Genomic DNA, 27,865 nt, shown 5'->3' on the forward strand with positions numbered 1-27,865 from the left:
TGCTATTATAGGCACTTTAACATTGGGAGTTGGGTCATCTAGACCCACTAGACAGTGCGCTGAACCTTTTTTCTTCAATGATTTGTGATCTTCACTGGTGTCCATGGATTACATAAAATCTTTCCACCTTTATCCACCTTTGTCATGGTAGGGAGAACACGTCAATGTAAGGGTGGGGTCATCTAAGATAGCACAAGGGTTAAAGATGGGTAGTTCCTGTTGCATTTTTTAAATGTTGGTACTTTAGTTATTTGATACTTTTAATACTTATGGATTTGATAAATGAACTGTAGTTGGACTGCAAAGTTTAATATGGTAACTGTGTAAAAAAAAAGTTAAGTAAAGCATAATAGGGGTAGGATTATTAAAGTTCACTGCTTCTCACTCCTTTTCAAGCAAACAATTAAACTCTTTTTGACAAACTGCACATGTAATGGAGTCTCCTGTTTTTTATATTTAAGTACAAAAATGTCTATGTCTAGTACTTGGTTTTTAATTTGTAATTTTTTCAATCATCCAAAGTTTGATACAACTATGAATTTCTTTCGTTTGATTTCTTTAGTATTTGCTTTGGTTTTAATTGCTTGAAATAAACCAACTTCAAAGCCTTTTTTCTCATTTCCGTTATACCATATTGCTTCATTCATGCAACTCTAACTTGTAGTATTCCCCCTTTTTACAGGCAAAAATTAACTAAATCTCAAATATAAAGATGCATACGCAGAGAAAATGTTCACTTCGTGATTTTATGAGTGTACTAGGATTTTTCTTTTTTTAAACTGAAATACAAAATGCAACATAGACAGTATGTACTTTCATCATTGACACAATAATATCAACATATTTGGCTATGGTTTAGGTTCTGCAAGCGGGCTAATAAATAACAGTGGAATGTACGAAAGTAACACTCAACCAGCTCTGAAAGACATGCGATCAAAGAAACTCAATCAAAGAAAGGAATCTTTCAAACGTTAAATACAATCTTACGGACAGACGTCCTGTAAACAAACAAAAGCAGAGACATCCATGTTACATTGGACTGAAGCTGTAAACAAAAGCACTTATGTAGTGTTGAGCAAACATTCAGCCAATGGGAACATGTCCATGGGACACAGAGGTAATCAGTGCTTTCAAAGAACCTGATTGAAGGGACGTTCCTTCTCAACCCTTCGCCTGACCCACATTAATCTAATTCCTGCAGCAAATCCAGCGATAAGCAACTCCCGTTCCACACAACTCATTCAAGAATTGTAGAAAAAAGAGCAATCATCTGTTCAAACACTAACCTCATTGAAAGGTCTGGTCTTACAGTTGGATTGCGACTTTTTGCAAGACGAACATTTTGCTAAACCCACTTTTTGAAATGATTGTTGCTGTAAACATGACAAAAAGACAGCAAATCTAAAAACCAAAGATATGGCAGTTTCTTCCCTTTGATGACTTGAAATGCTTCTCCAGTCCTGAGATTAGCCGTTGCAGTGAAAGAAAATATGAGGTGACGCTGCAGCCCAATTTGCATGCTTGCAGTCCATGAGATGAAAATGTGCACATTGTTTTGCAAAAAAGATTTGTCCGTTGAATTCAGATAGCTGAATAAAACTGGGTGTACATTTAGTATCGTCTGCAGCATTTAGGTCTGATGTCCACAGCAAATAACCCCCGCAGACGCCAAAGCTCGGTTGAATGATTGCAATTTTGTTGCCATTTGCTTTGCAACTTATAAAGGTTGGTACATTTTTTGTTGTGACTGAGGGGTGAGGATCAAAAATTTGTTCAGCTTTAAGGCCTCTCTGCCTTCTTATTGTTCAACATTGTACAGAAAAAAGGTGAAAATAAAGCTAATGTGATTTGGAAGACGTTTGTGTTTTCAAATAAAGCCAACTTTACACATTTTCGTCAGTGTTTCTGTTAAAAGGGTGCACTTTTAGAAGAACGTGGGATGGCTGACTGGACTGATCCGACAGAATGGAAAGATCAACATGCTCATGAAAACAAATGTGCGCTTTGAGAGTAATTTTGAGAGGTTTCCTCAAGTATTGCCTGTATCATGGCAGACACTGCTGGTGGCAGAGAATGAACGGCAGAAGGCGTTTCCTGTGGTTTTTTTGTCTTGTTCGCCCTTCACCCTGAGCACAGGAAGGTCAGATGAACATGGAAATGAGACGCGGTGACGGAGTTCAATCTACCGATCGGTCTGTTTTTGAAGGCGTTCATTCAAAATAGTGATTAAATTATCTAGCTGTCAGTACAATTCATCTTGTCTGGGATAAAAATGTCTAAAAGCTAACATTTCCTTGCTGCTTTGAGCCTAAAATGGATGAGAGCAATGTTCTAAACATTGAGGGCTTGTTCTCTGATCGAAGAGGAGCTGCCATCGAGAATGTCATTGATGGTAGGAGTGTGGACGGGCCGGGGAGCCGGGTCCAGAGGAGGGCCGGTGGATGGGGGAGGCGCTTGGGGACATGCGGGGGCTCAGCTCGCCCGTCTGGAGGCGCCACAGTAGCTCTTCATTGGTGCGACTCAGCCTCTTCTTCTCGTTGCTCTCCTTTTCCACGTTCACCTGCAGGTTGGCATTCTCCTTAGAGAGTTGTCTGAGGAAGAACGGAGACAGGAAAAAGTAAAAAGAGAGGAAACCACATAACAAAACATCACTAAGTATATTTCTCTAGTTTCTATTTAACATATCCTTTTACACTTAATGTGAGACAAAACTACCTTGCAAGTAACTTCTCAGTGAGATGTAAAGGCTTATTTTAAGACAATAAATCTTGAATATTTTGTTAAGTAATTTGATCTTGAAAACATCTGGTTTTAAGCAATATCTCTAATGAAACTAGCCTTTTCGGCTAATATTTTACATTTTAATTTTGACAACTTTATCTTAAAATGTGTAACTCTAGCCTTATTTTAAATAATTGGTTTGGAAATAAGGACTTTGTAGTGATTCAAATACGATATTTTGAGTGAAAAGTATGTAAACGTACCTACTATAAAGATATCAAACTTTATTTTTAACAAAACACACTATTTTAGGATATGAAATTTCCAATTATCAGAGCAATATAACTAAATATGAATGTATACAGCCAATTTTAAGATCAAATTTAACCCTTGTGCTATCCCATGGGGTCCAGATAACCCGGTCCTTACATTGACGTGTTCTCCCTATCATGATAAAGGTGGAAAAAGGTGAAAAGATTTCATGTAATCCATGGACACCAGTGAAAATCACAAATCATTGAAGAAAAAAGGTTCAGTGCACTGTCTAGTGGGTCTAGATGACCCAACTCCCAATGTTAAAGTGCCTAGGATAGCACAAGCGTTCCAGAAATCCTACCAAGACAAATTCTACTAGTTCCATTGGCAGGTTTTTTCTCGTATAACACAGGAAAATCATCTTATTCAATATACAGTATGTTTGGAGTAGGACCTTTTTTCCAGTGACACATCTTCCCTAACTTTGCGTTAAACATGTATTATTGTTTTCTGATTAAAAAGATGGACTAGCTTTATAGAGTACAAGGAAAGTGACATTTATTTCCACCAGTATTTTCACACTAAAAAAATCCTTTACTAAGCAGCATCCCGGGACCCTGTTGTCATGGGAAAACAAATCTTTAATATTGGCTGTGACTGAACAAGGAACAACATTTATAATTTAGTCAAGTAGTTCTTCTCCAAAAGGGCAAAGAGAATAAATTTGATTTCCAATATATTGAGATCACATGGGTTCTGCAGAATGCAACGCCTGGCATGGCTGAGATTCTACTCTTGAAGGACAAAGTTCATGGTTTAGTACACTGAGAAATTATGTTTCTAAAGACTGTCTGATGTACACAAAAACAATCTAAAAAAAATTCCACTGATCAAAGCATTTCAAGTTTTGTTCAGCCTCTGAACTAGATGAATACAAAGAAATTCCAGTAAATGTGATGTGTGATGTGATGTGTCTTGCATTTAAATGATGTGGCCAGTTTCTGGCTGTGGTTGAGGAAGAAAGACAGTTTGTGGGGAAAAGATGGGTCCTAAGGGCAGCTGCGGGGGGCGGCAGGGAGACGTCTCTGCTGTTGCTCCACCACCGTGAGATGTTCCGGGATTTATGGACCGAAACATCAATGAAGGGTGGCTCCCGGCTGATGACCCTGCAGCTGCTCTACTGGCACCGTCGGAGGTGCGTCAGGCGGAAACGCCATGCAGGTAGCTTTTACCTGTGCTTACACTTAGCAAGTTACAATGTCTCCGTTGAGCCAAATGCCATTTACTGGTCAAACTCCAACTTTATAACAGAAGCAGCATGAATGTAAACTGACCTGGACACGGCAACGTTCATGTCTATTCGCTCTTTGAGGTCTTCATTCTGCTGCTGCAACACTTGCAGCTTCTCCTCCAGGTAAACATTCTTTTCAGCCTGCTCAAAAACAAAGGTGAGAATGTGCAGACCATTAAATTCTTACAATGTTGCAAATAAAGTAAGGAAATGTTTTACACCATTATCAAAACTGACACAAAAATATACTTTTGTTCTTTCTGTGACAGAAAGTAAATTTTTTTTGCAAACACAAAACAAATTTATTTCTCTTATATTATTATTAACTTATTAATCCCCATTTTCTTCAAAAATGATAAAAAGCATAAATAAATGAAAAACTAGGTTGACAGTTCATCCAGTAAAAAACTATTTAAGTGAAAGAAGGATCTAGAAATTGCCAAACAATGTTGTTATAAAACCTTGATATTGAAACATGTTAGGTGGTGTTAAATAAAAAAATAAAAAAAACTTTTTAAGAAGAAATACATACTATTAATTTATTGATAAATGTAATAGTAACTTATACTTTTCTTGGTTTAAAGATTCAAATAGAAATATATACATACATATATACATATGTAGAGAGAAATATATATATAGAAATATATATATTCATTCATTCATTTTCTATTCCGTTTAGTCCCTTTTGGGGTCATGGGGCTGCTGGAGCCTATCCCGGCCACTTGTGGGTGAAGGCAGGGGAAACCCTGGATATGTCACCAGTCTGTCGCAGGGTAGAATGTCCCCAATCTCACACCCATTCACTCTCACACTCACACCTATGGACAATTTAGAGTTGCCAATTAACCTATGAAGCATGTTTTTGGATGGTGGGAGGAAGCCGGAGATCCCCGAGAGAACCCACGCATGCACGGGGAGAACATGCAAACTCCACACAGAAAGTTCCCCCATTGATGTTGTGTTTTTCATGTCCCCCAGCCGGGACTTAATAATTAATTAATTTAAAAGTAATTTGAGCTGTTCAACAAAGAGTACATTTATGCTACTTATACTTTTCACTACTATACCGTGTGTTAGGTCCTTTTTAAGTGTAAGTCCAGGTAGAAACTTCAAGCTTACTATTTTCTCCAGTTCTGCAATCTTCAGTTCTTGTTGATGGATTTGTTGATTTTTCATTTCCAGAACTTCTTTCAGGCTCTTCAGGTCCTCCTCAATGTGTTTATACGGAGCCAAAGCATCCTAGAATACAAGCAAAATGTATTTCATACAACTGAACACAGAATTCTCTCTCTGCTTTTTATTTCTTTGCAACACAAGTCTTACCACAATCTGCTCATCCGTACTTTTGCGAAGAGCTTCTTCAAATCGCTTTGCTCTGTCTCTGAGGCTTCTGTTCTGGAAGGTCAGTGTGTCCACCTGATCCTGGGGACCAAAATAACTTAAACCTTTTTAGATCTGATAAAAAAAAAAATGCATTAAAAAGAGAAATATTTAAGGAGAACCTGTAGTGAAAGTCTGATCTTTTTAAATTCCTCTTCCAATGACTTATTTTGTTGTTCATGAGCCATCTTTAGATCTAACAATGAAAAAAAAAATCTTTTACATGAAAAAAAGCAGTCAGCACAGAAGGTTGGCAGCTTTGAAAAGATGCTACCTACTCCTGACAGTCCTGGCATGCTCCTCTTGCAGCGTGGCCATGGTGTCATTGTGGGTCGTCTCCATCTCCATCAAGGAGGCTTCATGGCTCTCAGTCATCTCCTCAAGCTGCAAGAAACATTTACATGGGTGTAAAAAAACTCATCATGTTTCCATTGAGAAAAATCAAACCACAGAACCAACAATAAAATCATTTTTAAATAAAATAAAAAGACTGAGAAAAGTTTTGTACTTAAGGGGTAGATGGAAAATAAATAAAAACAGATTTTAGATGAAAAAATTGTCACTGTTTTGCTCTAATTTTAACTTCTTTCACATTTCGAAACTGTAGAAATGAAACACCTTAACCTGTGGGGTTCTTGCTGCTCATGTTACAGCCTAAAAACCTACAAATGTGCTCACACACCTGCTCCTGCTGTCTGAACTGCAGCTCCCCCAGCTCCGCTCGCTGTTGGGCCTGCAGCTTCTCCGTCTCGTCCAGATGCACAGCCTTCAGACGCTTCTCCAACGCTCCCAGCTCCCTCTGCTGCTGCGTCCGTAATCCCTGCAGGTCTTCCTCAAAACGACGCTCCAGGTCCTCCTTCTCCTGCTGCAGCTGCTCCCAGCGTACAACGTTGAAAGCTGAAATGCAAAGGTGGCTTTTATTTAATAAGATGCTCAGAAGACGATGAAGCATATGTTTTCACCAAACGTTTAGGAAATAATTCAATTCAATTCAATTCAATTTTATTTGTATAGCCCAAAATCACAACAACAGTCGTCTCGATGGGCTTCGAAGTAAAACATGAACTCAAAAGGATCACGAATAAGGTTTATCTTAAATAAAACTCCCAGGAGCCACCTGCTGCAAGCTGTGATTGTCTCCCTGACCTTGTAACCCCCCGGTGCTTCATCCAATAGGCTGTTTCCCACTTACCAACTTCATCCCTGATTTTGGCGAGCTCCAGGGACAGCTCCCTCTCCCTCACAATGGCACTCTCACTCTGGAAGAAAGCAACCACAAGTCCCAGAAATAAAAAATCACCAACATAATAATCTATTCACAAAAATTGAAATCATGAAAAACAAATATCTTCACCAGCGACACAAAACAGAATTTCTGGATGCCAACATCAAACTTGTAAACATTTAAAATAATTTTATATCTAAAAAAAAACTTGTTTTTTCTCTTTTTGGAGGCAACAAGATGAGAAGCATCAATTGGGAAAAGGAGGTCATTGTATTGAAGAAATGTAACCGTCTTTCTGTCTTGGACAGAATTCCGAGACAATAGAACTCATGTTGTTCACTAAAGCTCTCCCTTTGTTTCTAAATCAGAGGTGTCAGAATCCAGGCCTCGAGGGCTGGTGTCCAACATGTTTCCAGACGAAGCTCCCTACTGGCTAAACACACCTGATCCAGGTAATCACCAGCAGATAAGGCAGAATTTCTGGAAAACCAGCAGGACGCTGGACATCGAGACATGGAGTGTCACAGTGAGCATTTTATGTAATTATCTAAACCACTTAAAGTTGCAAAAAATAAAAATAAGAACCATAGGCTGTTGCACTCCTGTAATCAACATCTTGGTATCTCATTTTACAGCTTTGAGAGGCAGCGGCCCCTGAACAGAGAAATCTGATCTGGAAAATTATTAAAGGACTGTTGCCACCTAGTGGTTCTTTTACATGATAAACTGAGTTGCCCTGCGACTGTCCGGGACTCCACCTTCGCCCAAAAGTAGCCAAGTTAGGCTCTGGCAGCCCTGTCACCCCAAAAGGGAAAGAGCGGATTAAGAAAATGGATGGAAATATAGATGGACTGACTGCATTGCATCTTGTGTAGAAACACACAAACACAAAATCATTGATAGAAGCAGTAATTTGAGTTTAAACTTGCTTTTCCTAACTGCAGTGTTTTTTGCCTTCTCCTGAATTTAATAGGGAAGTGAATGGCATCATGGGAGTTTTTAAGGTTCAGCAGACACATCATTAGTGAATACAAAGGGATGACAGAATAGACAGAAAAGTATCAGTGCAGCTAACTACATTCAAGATGCAAGATTCAAGATTTGGTTTATTGTCATTCCACACATAGTATTTGCAGAGAAATACACAGGTGAGATGAGATGTTGTTTCTCACTAGCATGACAGTGCAAAGAAGCAAATCAGTCTGAACTCCTGAAAGAAACTCACTTTGACATTGTGGGCCATTGAACCAATGACTAAAGAGATAAAAACCTCAATCAGAAATTGATAGTAACACAAAAAATGACATTCAAGAAAAGCTATATCAAAAGATGGAGATTATTTGAACTTTGACAGATGTTCAGTTTGATCCAGATGCCGGCTCGAATGCGGGAAATAAGTTATAAATGGATCCTATACAAGTTATCTACAAGTTGATGCAAGTTGATGCATTGGAATGGTGCAGAGCAGGAAGCTTGTTCCTTGCCGTAGTAACTTGTTCGTCACACGGACAAACTTTCTCAACGGCATTTTTTCCGTCTTCTCCTAATTTACCATTATTTGAATAAAAAAATATTCAGAAATGCAATTTTGAACTTGAATTTTTTGTCATCCATCGTCAGAAAAATGCCACAAGAACATGTTAAAAAAGAACACAGTTTTCATCTGGGCATCTTTAAAAAAAAAAACAAATCGTTGTGTATTTTCTCTGCAAAAGTCAGGCTAAATTATAGTAAGACGTTGGTTTTCTGTGCAGCACACTACAGTACATCTCAGCTTCATTGCAAGTGTTCCTAAATAAGTTTGAGCTATAGGAGGAATAAATGATGTTATGGGAATGAGCCACACAGAAAATTGGACATTAGGTCAGGTGAAAAATTGTAAGACAGTGTCACGACTTAAAGAGGTTTCCTCTGAGGCATCAGACACAGGAGGAGACTGCATTGACCTTAGGAAGGATGAATTACAGTCAGCATAATTTCATATATTGAAGCTCCACCCCTTCTCCCTCTCATTTGGCTCCAATTGTGCCCGGATGTCCTCTCTTTTGTATATTGTAAGGAAGGAAAGAGACATCAAATCCAGTTTTCTTTTATTAAATTGCTCCTCTCGCCATGACTACATAATGCCCAAATCAATAAAACAATGAATTAAATTATATTTGATTCGATTTTAAATAACCAATTAAACCATTAATGTTCTAAAAACTAGAGAAAAGATGAAAAATATACAAATAACAAGATTAAAATATCATACACTGTACAAATGATCAAATTAGACTTGTTTTTAAATACATTTGTTGTGGCAGATTAGTGTGTGATGTATAGAGGTATGCATCATTTATAGTAAAATCTTGCACATTCCACTATGAAATTAAAATAATTAACCTTTCTGAATTCACAGACATGCAATAAGCTTAGTCCAGATGGACTTTAAAGTACATTTGCTGCTTTAGGGTTCATGTGTTTGGTCTTTTAATCATTAAATAACTTGAAAGATGCTGTACTGATGCTTCACATCTAGCAATATAGTTTCCTCCTTAAGTTTCAGACAGAAATATAAGGAAAAGGTAAGAAAACATGGGGTAAAAATCTGTATTTATCCCTTTTTTTGACGTGTAATAGAGAAAATCTGTGGCAGCAGTCAGAGATTTCCCAGCAAACAGCTAGCTTTGACTCAGCATAATCCTCCCCAGCTTTAAGCCATCTGCCAGTTCTGTCGCTAGGTAACAAGTGGATATGAGGAGCACACGGACCACTCTAGGTACCCCCCTGCACCAAACACACATGCGCACATCTGCAAACACACGAAGCAGCCCTGTCCGCTCAAACAAGCTCTTGCCTTTACCGTTTGGTCCAGACAGCACAACAGACGGAAAGGAAGCCTGCAGCAGCAGCGGTCCATACTAAGCTAGCGGACAGCAGCATCCCTGAGCCTGCGGAGGAGGCAGCGGAGGAGGTAGCGGAGCTAATGCAAGACACAGGGTAAAAACAGGGGGGGAGGGAGAAAACCCGGATGGGGATGGAGAGGGGAGGAGAGATGGGGACACCAGAGCCTCACCTCGTTTCTGAAATGATGAGCATCAGTTTTTCCTGGAACAAAGGCAGCCAGCCCCAGCCCAGCTGTGCCTGCCCTGCCCACAAACCCCATATCACATTTATGCACATGGCAGGGAGCAACACACACTCACAGACACAAACACACACACAATCAGAAGACTGGTAAAGAACATCACCAATAAATGTTTAGTATTTGTTCTGTGGCACAGCTTCTTGAAATAAAGTAAAAAATAAAAATAGTGGTAACCATTTATTTCTAACTGGAGAAAAGACAAAAACTCAGGCTTTATGTAATTTCCCCTTTGTGTGATCAATAAAGTTGTATTTTAATCTATTCTGTTTAAAGTGTTGATTCCAGCAGATTCTTTGTTTTCTTTCTTTTTTTCTTGCTGTCAGTAAATCCGAGGATTTCCTACCCTACTTTACTGGCTCTTCAAAGTTCAGAAGGCTGGGATGCTGGAGTTTCTTTAGAGAAACTCATCAAGTAACTTTCATGTTATATTTACTTTTATTAACTCAAAAGACGGTGGAGTAAAATAAATCAAGTAGCAGAAACATCAGAGAGATATGTCACGTCTGGGGGAATAATGTCTATTAACAACCTTGACCTCTGTCTTTAATCAGAGGAATACTGTAAAAACCAACTTTTCCTGTTACTGTTAACTGCATAAATAGATAGTAATTCATTGCATGTTACACCATGGTCCTGGGAAATACTCGATTCTGATTGGCTGCTGGGTGTGGATTAAGTAATGGATAATGGCCGATGAAGTGTACATTATTGGAATTTAACGCACGCCGTAGAAGCCTTTCGCTTCATGATATACCACATAGCTTTAATTTCCAATTATGCACACTTTGTCGGCTATTATCCCTCACTTAAACCAATCTTGTAATATTTCTTTTCACTCTCATTTATTGTATCTTAGTGCTGCAACTGTTAAAGTCAGATTTTCTTTAGTGTGAGGGAGTTTACATAAAAAAGCTGTAACTTAAGAAAGTAAAAAGACCATTGTAGTAGGTTTAGGGGATGTCATCTGGACTTGGTTTTTAAGAAAAAAAAAACAAGTCCAGATGACATCCCCTAAACCTACTACAATGGAACCAACCTGGATGAATGAGAGTCTTCATAGACATAAAAAGACCCTTGTTTCAAGGAAAATTGTCTTGTTTTGTGTCATGCAAGAAAAATAATCAAATAAAGAAAGTTTTTCAACAGCAAAATAATCAAAGTCAAAACTTACTAACATAAGAATTCTCTATAAGACCATTTTTCTTTCTCCAATGGCAGATTGTTTTGGTTATTCAAAGAAAATCTGCCGACAGAGATGTTGACATAAGAATTTTGACTTATTTCTATTGGGGCTCTTTTCCTGCAATGGTTTATCACTTGGTTCACTTCTGCTGTTTTCACAGTCTTTTTCAGAACAATAACTGTCATTGCAGGTGAAAATTGCTAAAACTTTATTCATTTCTTTCTCAATAAATGTTTCATTAGCAACAGATGACACTAAATTATTAGTGAATGGAGATGAATTATGAGTTCTTTTAGCTCAAGTTGGTAGTTTAATTGTTTTTTTTAGCAGCATAATAAGCTATGAAACTTGCAAGTTCATTTATCTCTATACTTTGAGAGTCAATTCTTTAGTTTAATTTGAAAACGTTTACTTTCTGTAACTATGTTTTTTAGCTTTTTCATAAATATTTAAACATTTTTATGGTTTGTTCTCACAGTACTTATTTCCACAACTTTATAAGTCATTGGGCAGTTAGAATGAGTCCTATAGAGGCATCAAAAATATATTGAATCTATAAAACAACAGATTTAAGCTGTTGCTTTGCTAATCAGGACAAAGATTAGCTGACAACTTTTCAACTTACTCTCTAAAAGAACAAAATTGGAAGATTGTTCCTACATATCCAGCAACAAAAATATTCCATCTGTTCATTTATTGCTTTTGGGGTCACAGGGCTGCTGGAGCCAACCCAGCTACTGTTGGCTAAAGGCGAGGTGCACCCTGAACAGGTCGCCAGTCTGTTGCAGATAATCACATTCACACAATCTAAATTCACCAATTCATGTAAAAAGCATGTTTTTGGGCTTTGGGTGGAAGCCGGAGGGTCTAGAGAAAACCACACATGCATGGGGAGAACATGCAAAACTCCACACAGAAACCCAGCTGAGGTTTGAACCTTCTTACCACTACAGCACAGTGCGTCCCACAAAATAATTTGAATTCTAATCAAAGATTCTGAGACAAAGGCCGCCTTACCTTGAGACAAAAATGCTGTGTGGTAATGCTGAAAACATCGAGGCACAGGGAGGCCTTCTTTAACTGAGCCTGAAGACTCTGCAGCTGCAGGGCTTGCTGCTCACATCGCTCCTGCAGCTGCTGGATCAGAGCCCGGTCCAGCTGCTGGGCCCTCACGGCCCGTACAGCCCCAGGGACCACTGTCTGCCCTCGGGCTACACACAGAGAGAACAGAAAGCATTGAGTCAAACCAGTGTTATGAATTTAGATGACAGGCATGTCGTCTTTACCAAAAGAAAAATGCCAGTAAATTAATCATAATGCGGTGAATTATTTCCTAAGATTTTTTTTTTCTTTTTAAAAGTCAGGTCGTTGATTTTAGTCCACCAACTGTGTTTTTTAGCCTTTTCCATTTTAAAAGTTGCTAAAGATCCCGCATCATGCCATTTATAAAACACATTATCTTGTTTTTAAAAACAATAAAAAAAGAATCACAAAAAAGTAGTAGAACAGAAAACCTTTTAAAGGAATTTATATAAATTGAAAAATCAAATGTATAAACACCAATGCCTAGTCTTTGAAAATGAGCTCCCAGAAGAAAGATGATCAGTATGTTCTCTTATTTGTTGTCTGACAGAGATTTATCCTTGAATTAGCCTCCTAATAGCTAATTGCTGGATTGTGTGATTTTTTTTCCAATAAAGTGATAAATCATTTGATCTCTACCACAGTATTCACAATTCCGCAGATTACTTTTCTTGAAAATGCAGTTCACAAAAGATGGGTTGATGTTGCTTTTTAAGGCTAAAGAAAATTGATAATATGAAAAATAACAGTAACACAAAACATAAAGAACTACATAAAAAAAATTAAAAGATAAAGACAAGAAAAAATGAATTTTAAAGCAAGTGTTTAAAAGCTGAATGCAAACGTATTGTCTACTGACTGTTTTATTATAAGAGAACAATAATTTGTGTTATATATTTAAGAATTCTTCCATTCATTTGTTTTCTTTTTATGATTTGCTAAGTTTCTGCTGTGAACTTTGTGCAGTTTTTTAAATAAAAAGTAAGAAAAGACATAAATAAATGAGATGTAAAAGGGTGGGACACCTGATCCAACAGCCTTAATTGCTTAGGTGTATTGTATAGACCATTACAAGTGTGGATGACATTCCATACTAATTTTCAACTGTTGGTGTGTACACCCCTAACCATGGACACAATCGTAAAAATGACTTTACTAACACCTCAGTTGTTTGGTTGACCATTTACGTGAAGATATTTGCAACTGTTGGTCCAAATTCTTCTTCTGTGTCTGCAAAATGACAGTCTGATTCAAAGTGCTGGGCTCTGAGGCTGCAGGATGGCTGCTGAGGGTGGCCCTTTGTAGCATAAGTGCTACTGTAGCTTGTTGCTATGGTAACATGGGCCTGCCCTCAGCAAAGTCTATGAACAGGGTGCAAAGAAAGCACAAGGGGCTGAAAGAAAATGACGGTTATTTTTTCAGCAACAAAAGCAGCCGGTGGAGTTGGAATATTCGAATGCACTTCTTTCTTATGCAGCCTCCAGGAAGGAGAATACTGAGCATGAGCTGAGTGCTGCATTCACCCACCCAGTGTGATGTCACTCACCAGGAGACTGCTGCTTAGGAGAAGCAACTCCAAATCTTTTAGGTGAAGATTTTGGCGATGGGGCGCTCTCTGTGTCTTTCTGGAACTCTTTTCTTGAAGCTGTGAAGATAACCCCCCCAAAAGAAATTACAAAAAGAACATGTATTTATTAAATGGCAATGAAATAATAAAGATATTTAGAGATATTAACAAACCTTGGCGTAGTCGTAAACCTGAAGCTCATTTTATTGAGTATTTTTGAATATAATGTATACCAAATACCATGTACGTGTAGTGTTGGAAGTATACTACTTGAATACTTCTTCAGACTAAATTGGGATATTTTGAGTTTGCAATATAGATGATACACTCACTGGCCACTCTGTTATGGACACCTCTCCAACTGCACATTAACGCAAATTTCTAATCAGCCAATCACATGGCAGCAACTCATTGCATTTAGGCATGTAGACACGGTCAAGACGATCTGCTGCAGCTCAAACCGAGCATCAGAATGTGGAAGAAAGTGAAGGGAATTTGAACGTGGCATAGTCGTTTCAGAAACTGCTGCTCTACGCAGATTTTCTCCCACAACCATCTCTAGGATTTACAAAGAATAGTCCATAAAAGGGAAAATCTCCAGTGAGCAGCAGTTGGTCCACATAGCCGTTCAAAAGCAGTGCTGCCACTTGGTGGCGTGGATGCTCCATGTCAGCATCAGAGATACAGACACCTAGCAAAGCAAAAAGGGAGTGTACTGTGTCATACTGTGACACTCCTTTGGTTCAATTCAAAACAACAGTGATGGCAATGCACACAGCCACATGTGGTGCAGAATTCATCTGCTTTCTTTTGTTTTGTAATCTCTAATCTCAGTATTTTAAGAATAGTGCCAACGTCCTGCACATACAGGATGTAAATAGAGGACACCCCTAGTGATACCATTAGCCTACAGTCTCATATAAAAACATGGATCATGTGATTTCAAGACACAATGACCTTAAACCATGCTACAGTAACTGAACACCGGATGCTCATTCCTTTTATCTGTGCATTGAGGTGTAGTACCGAATGGGGAGGGGGGCTGTGTTGGCAGACTGCGGCGCTGCAGGTTCGGAGCATCGGGAGGGTGAGGTCTGCTCGTAGCGATGGCTGCCTTGCTTTGAAGAGCTGCAGCTTTCTGCGGAGGTGTGCCATCGCCTCCACAGCTGGCATCTACAGGGTGTGAGGAAAGAGACATGGTGAGTGTGTACTAAAAATACATGATATTTCTGCTGACACATTACTCAGATAGGAGGTACTTGAACCCAAAAAAGCGCTTCAGAACCCTGCCCAAGAGCACTTTGGAACTTAGAGAAGACCTTTCACACAGTTTTTGATCTATTTATAGGTTGGGCTCCAGTCTATCTTTGACGAACAGTCATGCTGCAAACATCTGCTATTTCACAGGAATGATTCACAACTTAATGTTCCTTTTAATACTTAAACTGTTATAAATGAATATATATTCATTTGGCCTTACAGAAAGCAAAAATAAATGAATGAAACCTTATTTTTTGTTTCCTTGAGTGATAATTTGTGAAGATTTTAACCCATTTTTGTTCTGTTATGTTGTTTCCGGTAAAAGCTACTTGGTAACAATGAAGTAATCTAAAAAATAAGTTTGTACTGAAACAGTTCAATGCTAAAACCAAAAATTAGTTAACGTAGTCTGATGTAACACCTTTACTATTAATTGTGCATTTAGAGGTAAAAACATTTATGGAGTGAGAGGGAAAACCAAGAAACCAGGCGGCTCAAATGTCCCCTCATAAATTATTCATCTCAAGAGCCGATGGATGTGCTGACAGATGCAGCAATTAACCTGAAGGTAATGTAATACTGCGAGAAGATTTAGACCAACACTCTGGAACAGAACTGTTAATCAGAAAGCGCTGCACAGAATCAAGCAAATAGCTCATTCCATTGCAACTGCAGCCAAACCACTGCAACTCTACTGCTGCCAATTCAGGTATAAGGAAAAATGTTTAATGCGAACTCCGCAAAGTCAACAGGACACCTCTGGAATGACTTTTTTCACTGCAGCGGTCTGAGTTTACCACAAATATTTAGCTTTTTCTTTTTTTAACAGAGCTGGAGTTTGCCTTAGGAGGACCGGCTGACGCAGACGGCTGCAGACTGACTCAGTGATAAATCCTTGTTTTCAGCACGCATGAATGCACAAATTCACAATCAACATCCTGTGATCAACAGCAAGGCGCCGAGATGACCAGCTCGCTGAGGGTGACTTATAGGACAAACAGAAAATGACTTAACCCTGGAGAACCCAATAACAATTTTCTTTTTGCCTTTAAAATTAATTTGACAGGTTTTGTTCGTTCACTTTGGAAATGGAAAAAAAGATACATAAAAAAAATATTTTGAAAAATTAACAATAAAAAATGGACACAGTGTGTTGTCCAGGGTAAGTTTCATAAACTATAAAAAGGATTTAGGTTTTATCCACACTGATACTTGCAAAGGTTTCAACCCCTTTTTTTTTATTTAGACATTTAAGATATTTGACCTGGTTTTAAGTTTTTTTTTTTTACTTATCTTTGCTCCACACCTTTCCAAGCTTTTCTCAAATTCAATCAAGAATGCATAGTCTTGATAGTAAAAAAACATTATATACGACTTAAAAAAAAACGTCAAATTTCACTGCAATTTTTAGGATGATTTTTATCTTAAAGTTCCATAAAAGTTGACAAGTCAGATAAAATGTATATTTCCATCCATCCATCCATCCATCTTCCTCCGCTTATCCGGGACCGGGTCGCGGGGGCAGCAGACTGAGCAGAGATGTATGTAAAATGTATATTTATGTCCTAAAAATAAGTGTTAGTTTTATATTCTGTAAGGATTTATTAAGATGGGCCAACTTGTACCAAGTTTCTGTTCTCGTTTAATTCACATTTTATTCTTAAATGAGTATTTTTCACTCATTACCATATATTTTTTTCACTGTAATCAAAATAAACTGTGATTAGGTACGTAAAAATTGGAACAGATAAAATCTTCAAATAGAACAAAATATTCTATTTGAAATAATTGAAATAATAATAAGTTAGCTTTTTTAGCATATTTTCCCCTTTTGAACACTTGTGTGGAACTCCTCGTTACCAGATTTTGACAATCCTATTACAGAATTTCTTGCTAAGTAACAATGACTTGCTCCATGGACAGATTGTATTACTATTTTCTAGTGATTTTCGTCTTAAGAGTAGTGTTCTTGTCCTATTTTTAGGCTTCCTCTTTTTGCAGTGGCAAATATTTATTTCTAAACAAACCTCTTTTTTTATTTAAAATACCTTTATGTTTTTAATTGATTCATAATTTCAAACCTCTTTATTTACCATAAGTCTTTTACAGTCTTTTACATCTGTACCAAATTGACAATAACAAACAAAGCGGTGTTAATGATAAAATCTATGAGGCAAAGCTGGAAGTGTTGGACATCGCAATTTATGAAATCTCCTTTAGAGAGAACTACCACAATATTAAAAACAAGTTTATGGTATTTTGAATAGATCATAAAAATCCAAATAAAATCACAGAAAATTGTTTGGTATGTTAGTCTAATAGTGGCAATAAAATGAATATCTTTATTTTAAAAAAAGGCTATTAAGCCGTGTGTCGCTGTCTAATATGAGAGATATTTAATCCAAATTACCTTGAATTTCTGCTGCAACAACCATAAAATCCCTCCTTAGCTCTGAATGAGCATGATTTATTTTTATTTAAGAAAAACAATGTTTGAGCTTTAATGCTTATAGAAAGAATGAAAATGTGAAATAATCGCCATTCCTGGTCTCTGAAATCACCAAAATGCAGATACGAAAGGATAAGATCTAACATTCAGAGTAGAAACCTCAACACAGCACAAACTTAAACAGCTCTTTGCAGTTCCTGGTTACCAGCCATAACTAAAAAACAAATGTTTAGCGTAATTACATTGAGACAAATAGGTTGGTTTTCCATATGTTTATGCAGTCTGAACAGTACATGTTAGACCCTCATTTCCTCATTGTAATCTAATATTTTTATTGCTAGTTCGCTCATGGAGAAAAGCAAGGACATAAAAAATGTCAAATTACAACATTTTTCACTTTACAATTATAAATAATTTAAAAAAAGAACAGATAACAACCAAAAAAGTTTATTACTGTCATCCACTGCCATGCAAAGCCTGTACAACATGAACCTGGCTAAATAAAAGCACTAAATGTGCAAAATATTTCCCCCTAGTTGCCCTGGAGGCTCACAATGGCGAAACCACATGAACTCGGTGTGAAACCAAAGCAGGCTGAATGGAGGAGCTCTACATGCCACCAGCCTCCTGATGTTCATCCCAGCATGCTCTTCTGTGAGGAGGAGTCTCAGAGACACACTACTGGAGCCAAATCTTGTTGAATATGTTGACACGCAGCAAATGGCTGCAACTAAAAGGAGTAAAAGCATCTGCGCCAACAGCCTGCAGGGAAATACGGCTGCTCAAGCTGCCAGTGATGAATATTATGTCTGAGTTACTCCCAAACATGTCAGCATCTGGTTCAGATAGTTGCCGCAGCTCCATCTGCTCTTTTTTTGCTAGATGCATCTGCATCTTAAAATCCAAGCTAACAACAAAGAACATAAACGAGACCCCAATTAGCATTTTTCGAGGCTTCGATTCAATATCAAGCAACATGAATGAGGCCAATTTATGTCAAAACATCACAGAATGATGCTGTATCAAATGATAGAGGATGCAGCATCTTAGAAAAAAAATCAATAAAACCTGACGTGGTTCTTGCTATGCTAGACAAGGAGAGGACAGCGGTGGACTCACGCTGAGTGCTTCGGCAGGGGTCACCCTGGCTGCTGTCACTGGACTGGTTACTATTGACGGACGAGATGCTGGAGCTCTGGATGAAGCCGAAAGCAGCCAGACGGGAAGCTGGCAGGGCAGAGAAGCCTGGAGGACGAAGGCCGGACTGGCCTGATTTAAGCAGGAGGCTTTTAGGGGTGGTTTCTGGACCGCAGCCCTTCTGTTGTCCTACACGTGGCAAAAGGAACATGCATAAGGGCAACAGAATCCTAAAGTGTGTGGATAGGATAGTGCAGCTTGGTTTAATCTGTAAAATTCTGTGCTATCCGGTGATTTTCACTTCAAACACTTGGAGCCACGACTCAACGCTGAGCTCTTCCAATTCCAATATTTTATTCCATAAGAACGCACAAGATTCTGTCACCAAATCCTATTTCTCACCTGGAAGATCATGGTTTCCCAGGGGCAGGACCTTGGAGTCCGGGGTAGACTGGCACAGGGCAACAGCTGACTTTTGACCGATCTGCTGAAGCCGAGTGTTGGCCATAGTTTGCCTGGTGACTGCCCCCAACCCAAGCTGAGGCCTTAAAGTTCTAGGTGAGCGGTGTAAAACTCCACCCTCTTGGGGAACATACTGACAATGGACAAACCAAGGGGGCCAGTTACTGTCATGTGATTCTGTTACTAAATAGCACAGCTGATTTGCAAAAATTGAAGTCATTTTTTTCAAAATGCATGAATTACTTTGCCTGAAACTTGAATATTTTGCCTGTTTTGGGGGAAAGGGGGTCGGTCACACATCTTACCTCATGGAGATATTTCCTGGACATCTCACCGTGAAAGCTCGCAGACTTCCCGCCCGGCCTCATTGGAACGGTGCTGCTTGGCGGTTTGACGGCGCTCACACCGGCGTGTCCAGCTTTCTGCATCTCCTGTCGGTATTTGTCGAACAGCAGGTTGGAGGAAGAAAGCACAGGTGTGGATCTGGACTGGGGAAAAGCCTTTGAGTCATTCTGAGCAGCATGGCCAGGGTAAGAGGGTAATCTTGGAGGGTTCGTAGAGGCTTCATGCAGGGCAACATCCTGTGGTTTTGGATGTGTATTTTTTCGGACGTAAGTGATGATTTTTGGTCGAACATTTTTGGGCCTCTCGGGTGGCGAAGACCTCCTTGGCTCCTTTTCTTTCTGCTGAGACGACACAGGTTTGGGAATCCCGCTGCAGCTCACACTTGTCTTTAATGGAGGGACTGCATTTTTGTGAGAGGAGTCACTGCGCTCCAAACTCACAGCCCTGCTACTCTGGACTTTGGCTGGAGAACCAGACGGTCTTCTCCTGGGAGAGCAGGATGCGGCTTTCGGAGATCCAGGAGCCGCTGGTCGACTTGGGCTTCCCCACGGCTTCCTCCTCTCCAGGCTTGATGAGTTGGAGGTGCTGGTTTTTTCAGAGGAGCCCTGTTTTTTTAGGGAGCTTTCAAAGGAGAGCTGTTTTTTCAGTAAAGTATTCTCAAAAGAAGGCTGCTTTTTGAAACTCTTGTCAAAGGAGCTCTGCTTTCTCAGCGAGTTATCAAATGAGCCTTGTTTTTTTAAGGTTTTGCTTTCAGCTGATGACGGGGTGCTTGTTTTGACTGCTTTGATCAGTTGAGGAGTTTCATCAGCTTGGGTGCTTTTATCATTTTTAGTGTTGCGTCTTTTCTCTTTGGACTCTTTTGCAAAGGATGAAGTGTCTGGCTGAATACAATCACCAACTCCTGACACCATGTCTCCCGTTTCCTCCCTGCCTTTGTGCTCGTCACTTACATCCTTCAGTGTGTCCGTCACCTCTGTCTGCGATTGGACATCCTCTGAGTGACAGTTCAAATTCATGTCAAAGTCTCTCTGCTTTTTTGTGCTTTTTCCTGCAAATACAGAGGGATCAGGTCTTAGAGAGCCTTCAGAGACCGTGCCACACGTTTGAGACGCCACGTCCTCGGATGCGGCCGAGTGAGAACCAGAGGCGACGTGCCAGGACTCAGTCATCTGCGTACCCGTGGCGATGCTTGAAATAGAGGATAAGCAAGTCACAAACGCTTCGTTTTCAGAGCTCAAGTCTGTCCGGGACACCTCTCTGATCTCATCTGTGCTCGATTTCTGCTGGTGGGTGACATCTACATGTGCATTTATCTCTTTCTGGCTTGGGTTGTCACCTGTCGGCTTGACTGAGGCGTTGTCCCCTGATGAGGGCCGCTCTTGAAGCTCCTTCCGCTCTGTAAGTCCAACAAAGTCCTCCTCCTCAACCAGATAAGCCTCCAGCTCCTGACACTCTAGCATCTCAAACTCAGCCAGCTCGGGGTCATCACACTGAGAATCTGTGCCCCAAATGATGACTTTATCCCGCTCTGATGTATCTGCCATCAGCCCCAGCAGAGAGCCACCGTCTCCTGTTCCTCTCCCATCTTCTGCCTGGATCTCATTGGCGTTTGCATCTCCGGCAGCCGGCATGGCACCCCGCTGGTTGTTATTTTGTAATTCCCCATTGGCAAACGGCTTTCCTCGCTCGCACATGGTGGGAAAAGATCTGTGTTTACGGTACCCTGAGGCGGGTTTTAAAAAAAAAATCACTCCTGCATGCTGTCAGGTCTGAAAAACCAGCCTACCCATTAAAGAGTGTTTGTGGCACAACAAAGGCCCGCTGTCACATGTTTTCCCAGTAGAGCCCCAAACACCTTCATGTAATCTGTCCTTGTTATCCTGAGAAAAAAACAGCAAGACACAATAATTATTAACAATTGGAAGTGTATTTTTAGAAATTCCACCGGATTTTTAGTCCTAACTGAGCTGCATTCAAGAATTGCAGCTCCTGCTTTAAAAAATAAAAGTCTGCCAATATTATGCAAACAATCTGATGCATTTCCTGGTCAATTAAAAACGCATGGACAACAAGACCTTCAAACCCTGCAGACTGCAGTAGAGCAGATTTTTGAATCGATAAAGATGCATCCGACAAAAGCCAAAACTGGGACAAATCCAAGAAGTCATTAGAGAATCGACCGATCATGTTTGAAGGAGCTTAAAGGACAAGAGGAAGCTACAACACAGGATCATTAGGAAGAAAAAGGAAGTCATGGAAAGTTTTGTTTTTTTTATTTACTATCTGCCTCTTTAGGCACTGTGCTCCTCGTTCAGCTACATCTACATCCTGCTGTAAACACATTTCAAGTGCTGGAATATTTGCACCCCTTCATCCTGGACATGAAAAGTAGCCCTTGCAATCAGAGGACAACAGCCGCGACGCAGGAGCAGCTGGCCCTCTGCTTCAGGTGTTCAGTCTGTGCTTGTAATGACACAGCTGGCAGAAGGACTTTGAATTTCTAAAACTCAGGTCTGCCATTTTAAGCAAAAGCTTTTTTGTTTTTTGTTTCTTCTTTCTCTTTCGGCTTTTCCCATCAGGGGTCGCCACAGCGAATCATCCTTTTCCACCTCACTCTATCATGAACATCTTCTACCCTAACGTTAGCCAACTTCATGTCCTCTGTTAAGACATCCATATATCTCCTCTTTGGCCGTCCTCTTGCCCTCCGGCCAGGCAGCTCCATCTCCAACATCCTTCTACCAATATATCCACTATCCCTCCTCTGAACATGTCCAAACCATCTCAGTCTGGCTTCTCTGACTTTGTCGCTAACACAGGCAACATGAGCCGTCCCTCTGATGTACTCGTTCCTTATCCTGTCTAACCTGGTCACTCCTAAGGAGAACCTCAACATCTTCATCTCTGCTACCTCCATCTCAGCCTCTTGTCTCTGTCTCACTGCTACCGTCTCTAACCCATAGAGCAGAGCTGGTCTCACCACTGTCTTGTACACCTTTCCTTTGAGTCTTGCTGGCACTCTTCTGTCACACAACACTCCTGACACTTTCCTCCAACCGCTCCAACCTGCCTGCACTCGCCTCTTCACCTCTTTTCCACAATCCCCATCACACTGAACTGTTGACCCCAAGTACTTAAACTCCTGCACCTTCTTCACCTCAGCCCCCTGTAACCTAACGCTTCTACCTTGATCCCTCTCGTTCAGACACATGTATTCTGTCTTACTACGACTGACCTTCATGCCTCTTCTTTCCAGAGCAAACCTCCAGCTCTCTAGCTGTTCCTCCACCTGCTCTCTACTCTCACTGCAAATTACAATGTCATCCGCAAACATCATTGTCCAGGGAGATTCCTGTCTTACCTCGTCTGTCAGCCTGTCCATCAGCATAGCAAACAAAAAAGGACTCAAAGCTGATCCTTGGTGTAGTCCCACCTCCACCTTGAACTCCTCTGTCTGACCTACAGCACATCTCACCACCGTCATACTTCTCTCATACATGTCCTGAACTACTCTGACATACTTCTCTGCCACTCCAGACGACCTCATACAGTACCACAGCTCCTCCCTCGGCACCCTGTCATACGCCTTCTCTAAATCTACGAACACACAATGCAGCTCCTTCTGACCTTCTCTGTACTTTTCCATCAACATTTTTTGTTTTTTGTTTAATGTCCAAAAACAAAAAGGAATATGATTGATAAAGTCGACACAGGTTTACTACGGAGCCCCTAAGGTACATAGAGGTAAAAAAAATTAAAACAAAATGAGTACTGGTGTCCTGTGCATACCTGAAACTTTCTGATGCACACCTGGAAGTAGCTGGTGCGCACTCGAAACTAACAAGTGCGCACCTGAAACTTTCTGGTGCTCACCAGAAACAAGTGCTAATTTTTTTAACTTCTATGTCCTTTTAGGGGATCTGTAGGTTTACTGTTGGAAGTCTGTCAGCAGCAGTGACTTAAAAACAGTACTTCTTTGTTGATAATCACAATATTTAACCATTTATATTTCAACATTCTGCAGCCTTTCTTTAAATATCTGATTCAATGTGCAGCTCAGATTTTACTTTTTATGGGCCAGTCATTACTAAAGCTGGTATTATATAAGACTTTTAATCCTAGCAGCTCAGTTCACAGCTCTGACCTCCAGCGGTTTCCACGGCGGTTGCTGCAGCTCAGCGTGAAAATTCTTATTATGCACTTCATCCAGTTCTGCAACAGATATGTGGAAGGCTTGTGGCTTTTGGAGCTGTGGTGCCTTTTTGACAGGAGTAGTGCCTCTAAAACTGCCAAAGAGCTCACAGCAAAGCAGGCTGTGCACAGGAACAAACCACATGCCATTACTGAAAAATGGAGTTTGCTAATATTGCTACACAAGAAATTTTGTTTCTTATTTTTTAGGTGAGAAGGCATAATGATACAACCTGATTAATTAATTAAATTTTTTTAAATTAGCACAAAACCCATTAAATAAAAACTTGTTTTCAATATCTGTCATTTAAGATGGTCTCGTTTCTGCTATTTTGTTGATTTGAAGCAAAAAATTTATCTCTCTTGTGCTTTTGTGCAGTATTTTTTTTATTTTTGCTACTTTTGGACTCAGGTATAATAACCTCATCTGTTAGCTTAATTATCCCTCAGCACATACCGTTTACTGCAAAAACAGAATCATAAGAGAGTGAAAAGACATACATAAACATACAAGAAAAATAATCTTAAGAAAGTTTTTCAAAAGCAAATTACTCTTAGTTTGAGAAAACATCTCTTAGTAACAGAATTCTTTTCTTAAAATAAGAATTATACTTTCACCTTTGACAGATTTTTTTTTGTCTTTTTAAAGAAGGGAAAAATATTTTAACTTGTTTATACCACTGTTTATACCACAATTCCATCACCCTCTAGTTAAATTGGTTTTCAGCTGTCAGTTTTGATCTGGTAAGCTTTGGTTTTCTCATATTTTAGTTCAGTACTTTGGTTTTTGCTTTGGGTTTATTTTTTTACACATTACTTTTCCATCAACCTGCATTTAGCTCCTCCAGTAAACACCACCCATCCATCCGTTCATCCATCCTCCCTCAGGGTTGTTGGGGCCTATCTCAGCAACTCTTAGGTGTTAGAACAGATCACCATTCTGTTGCAGGACCAAGACATGCCCCTTTTTAACATCGCCCCTCAACGTTTAAGCTAAAAAGACTCCACACCTGACAGTCTGCTAGTGGATGAGTGTGCAGTAAAAATGTAGATCAGTTTTCACCACTAATGCCTGCAATTATTTGGCTCATCTAGCAACATGATAAACTGATGTTTCCAATTAATCTCGTGTTTCTTTTTGTGTGAATTGATTTGGTTTTCTTTATAAAATGAAACAAAATCTGACTGAAGACATCAGTAAATGAGTGACTGCAGCTACACCCTCTGCACATGTCCGAACAGTCTGAATTCCTTATGAAAAACCTTTTAAAAAGGAGAATAAATTGGCTTTTTTGTCTTTGGTTTGCTCTTTAAAGAAAATGCAGAAAGCTGAAAGACTAAGGTGTCAGTTTGCGGCAGAGTAATGCTGTGTCAGCGTACCCTCTGCAGAGCAAAAAAACAATAAATCAGAGCTCTAAACTATCAGGTCTCACAGAGAGACATCTTCTGCTTTCACGTCTTTGCTTCATGGATTTTAGGTTGAGTTTTTAAAGAACAAGTTACTTTGACTCCTTTCTGCAGCCTGTAAATAAATAAGTACTTTAGGGGGCAGAGAGGATATTTTTCAAACACAATCAAATCACATAAATAATATATTATAATAAATATAGTATTAGCTTCAAACCTTGAAAGCTTCTGAAATGGATTACAAGGGCATTACACCTGCCCGCCACATTTGTTGTGAAGCTAAGCTTTCAAACATTTAGAGCTTCATCTGTTTCAACGGGACATGAAAGAGAAAAAGAAATGATACAAAATATAAATCCAGTTTTTAACAATTTCTGCTTCATTTTCTTCTCATGATGATGAGAGTAGGAGCCCTACTGACTAAAAACAGTTTCAAGTGACTGCAGGGATATTTTTCATTTTGCCCTATCATCACATTTACAGTTTGGGTTTTAGAGAGCATTCACAGCTATTAATCTAATAAAACGTGATCTTATTCAAAGAACCACTCTGATGAAAATTGTGTTTTGGGTGTTTTTAACTTGTTCTTGTGGTATTTTTCTGATGATGGAGGATATAAATAAAGAAAGTTAAGGATAAAATTGCATTTACTATAGTAGTATTTTTTCAATCAATTCATTGTGAATCAGGAGCAGATGAAAAATTGCAATTGGAAGAAGCTTGTAAGCGTGACATAGAGCAACTACAGCAAGCAACAAGCTCCCTGCTCCGCTCCATTCTGATGCATCCACCTGTGGACAAATAGATGTCTTTGTTTTCTCGTCTGAGCTGGAATCTGGCTCAAAACTGAATGGCTGGATAGCTTTGATATTGCTCGCCATTTTTGTAGCACCTGTAACGTCAGGTTGGGGTTGTGAGGGGCTGTAAGTTAGCGGGAGAGAACGTAAACAGATGGATGATGGGAAGAGGGGTGAACAGGGGTGAACTACTGCTGCTCTGCAGAAACCATGTCCTACAAAACAACATGTTCTTTTTTTTGGCTAAAAACGGCATAATCATGATTAAAAGACCACTGGGAACGCCTTGAAAATAGATCAAAAGATGATCAGAGTGGGCCTTTAATAGTTGCGCAGATCATCTATTGTAACTCATTTATTTCTTTTTGGTATTTCATTGTTTTTTCTAAGTACTTAGCAAGTTTGGAGCAAAAATTTACGATAAATTACCAGTAAGTCGAGCAAAATCTGTATGCAAACAGAAATCAAATCTGACCACATGCATCGATGAATTTGGTTGGAAAGGCTGCAACATTCCAGTCAGTCTCACAGGAAGACTTATTTCTAATTCATTCAGAGTTACTGGACCCTGCAGTAGCCGAGTATCTACAACACGTTTCCCTCATGCTCCTGCAGCGAGTGAGTAATTATAGCACATGGGAGTGTTGGGAAATTTATGCTTCAGTGACATGCTTCCTACCGGGCACCATCCCCCCCCTCGGCTCAGCCACCTACCCTGCCACCTGATAAGCAGGCAACACCTTCATCAGGACCTAACAAGGGTGACCTCAAAAATAGAGAAACTCCAGGGGGGAGGAAGGTTTCCACAGTTTTCAGTCTGAACTACTGTACAAAGCTGACGTCATCTCCAGAAACCTCATAAATTATTGAAATAAAGGAACATTTTTTATGCTCCAGTGGTTCTTGGTGGGTTCTTTGTGCAAAGTGATGTTAAAATGATGGGGTTATTAAAGGATGGCACATTATTATTATTTTTTTTAGCTTGAAATAGTGAAGGAGATGTGTTTTTTTTCCCCAGCATTCCTTAAATATAAAATAGTAAACCTCACCAAGATGTCAGCGTCGGATCACTGAGGCCTCAGTCTGGGTGGATGCTGATCTCTGGTCACACATATCACACATCATCTGGTCTTACATAATATAAAGCTGAAAGATGCCACTTCGCTATAACTCACCAGTCACACCCCCCCCCCCCCCTTTTTTTTAAATATACTCCACAGAGCATGCACACTCATAATCTGCAGGTTCCAAAAGAGGAAGCTTCTGCTGAAGAAACTAGAAGATGCAGAAGAACCCGAGGAGAGCCCACCCACGAGGAGGATGCCTCATTCCAGAAGAACTGTAGCCAGCAGCATGCACACACACATTCAGATGCGAAGATAACACTGTAATGACGAGCTCCATCCATCGGCAACACGCTCATCCGCAGCATCTCCATCCATCCAGCTGCTGCATCGTCAGATCTAAACCCCGGCGGAGCTTCCGAGAGAAACGGATCCGGATCCTTACCGCTCAGATCCGGATAATCCCCCGCAGAAGAGCTCGACAGTGAGGATGATGAGGGAGGAAGACGGCCAGATTGAGCTGACACGGAGAGGGCTCGGTCTGCAGCGTTGCTGGAAACCCGGTAAGAGACGAGAGGAGAGGAAACGAGGAGACACCTGCCGACGAGGACTCAGGTCGCCCCCTGCAGGCGGGAGCCGGAACTGTTGTTCCTGCACACAGACTCATGAACCCACCCAGAAGAGAAGTGTGGGGAAAACCTCTAGAGGGCACTATTGACATAGAATCCAATGTTTTATTTCAGCAGAGAAACTTTCAAATAAACTCCAAATAATTTTTAAAAACTGATCAAATGATGGCACATTTAATTTTTTTAAAATCCCGATACAACAAAAAGGATACGTAATCCTGAAAAGTAGCCCCCCAAGTACTTTGAAAATGATGTGTATTTAAACATAATAATAAAAAAAGGTTTA

The 27,865-nt window shown here is 39.8% G+C and overlaps 1 protein-coding gene and 1 long non-coding RNA gene across 4 annotated transcripts; one reads left to right on the forward strand and one right to left on the reverse strand.

Moving 5' to 3' along the window:
- Positions 1-727: 727 nt before the first annotated feature.
- On the reverse strand, positions 728-27,736 carry LOC101172182 (microtubule-associated tumor suppressor candidate 2). 3 transcript variants are annotated; one of them, XM_011482320.3, is made up of 15 exons: positions 27,396-27,736; positions 19,452-21,371; positions 19,087-19,279; positions 18,667-18,873; positions 14,865-15,011; positions 13,818-13,916; positions 12,206-12,399; positions 6,843-6,909; positions 6,333-6,547; positions 5,929-6,034; positions 5,773-5,846; positions 5,594-5,692; positions 5,390-5,509; positions 4,311-4,411; positions 728-2,591 (listed from the first exon to the last, which is right to left on the reverse strand). In XM_011482320.3, the coding sequence occupies exons 2-15, from the start codon at positions 21,183-21,185 to the stop codon at positions 2,384-2,386; spliced, it is 3,564 nt and encodes a 1,187-aa protein (XP_011480622.1). In that variant the 5' UTR covers positions 21,186-21,371; positions 27,396-27,736; the 3' UTR covers positions 728-2,383. The 3 variants fall into 3 exon arrangements, with proteins under 3 accessions (XP_011480622.1, XP_011480623.1, XP_020563765.1); XM_011482321.3 differs by having other exon boundaries at positions 4,311-4,408; positions 27,396-27,735; XM_020708106.2 differs by lacking the exon at positions 27,396-27,736 and adding an exon at positions 26,936-27,073.
- On the forward strand, positions 14,933-16,247 carry LOC105355382. Its single transcript, XR_002291482.1, has 2 exons — positions 14,933-15,037; positions 15,928-16,247. It is a non-coding gene; the product is annotated as an uncharacterized LOC105355382 (long non-coding RNA).
- Positions 27,737-27,865: the final 129 nt, after the last annotated feature.

Source organism: Oryzias latipes, chromosome 13 (genome assembly GCF_002234675.1).
Source record: "Oryzias latipes chromosome 13, ASM223467v1".
Lineage (NCBI taxonomy): Eukaryota > Metazoa > Chordata > Actinopteri > Beloniformes > Adrianichthyidae > Oryzias > Oryzias latipes.

Excerpts from the sequence above, each read along its gene's own strand:
- LOC101172182 (XM_011482320.3), bottom strand. The coding sequence starts at position 21,185 with ATGTGCGAGCGAGGAAAGCCGTTTGCCAATGGGGAATTACAAAATAAC. Across the intron at positions 5,693-5,772 it reads AGATCAGACTTTCACTACAG|GATCAGGTGGACACACTGAC; the intron begins GTTCTCCTTAAA and ends TTTGGTCCCCAG. Across the intron at positions 5,510-5,593 it reads GTACGGATGAGCAGATTGTG|GATGCTTTGGCTCCGTATAA; the intron begins GTAAGACTTGTG and ends CTTGTATTCTAG.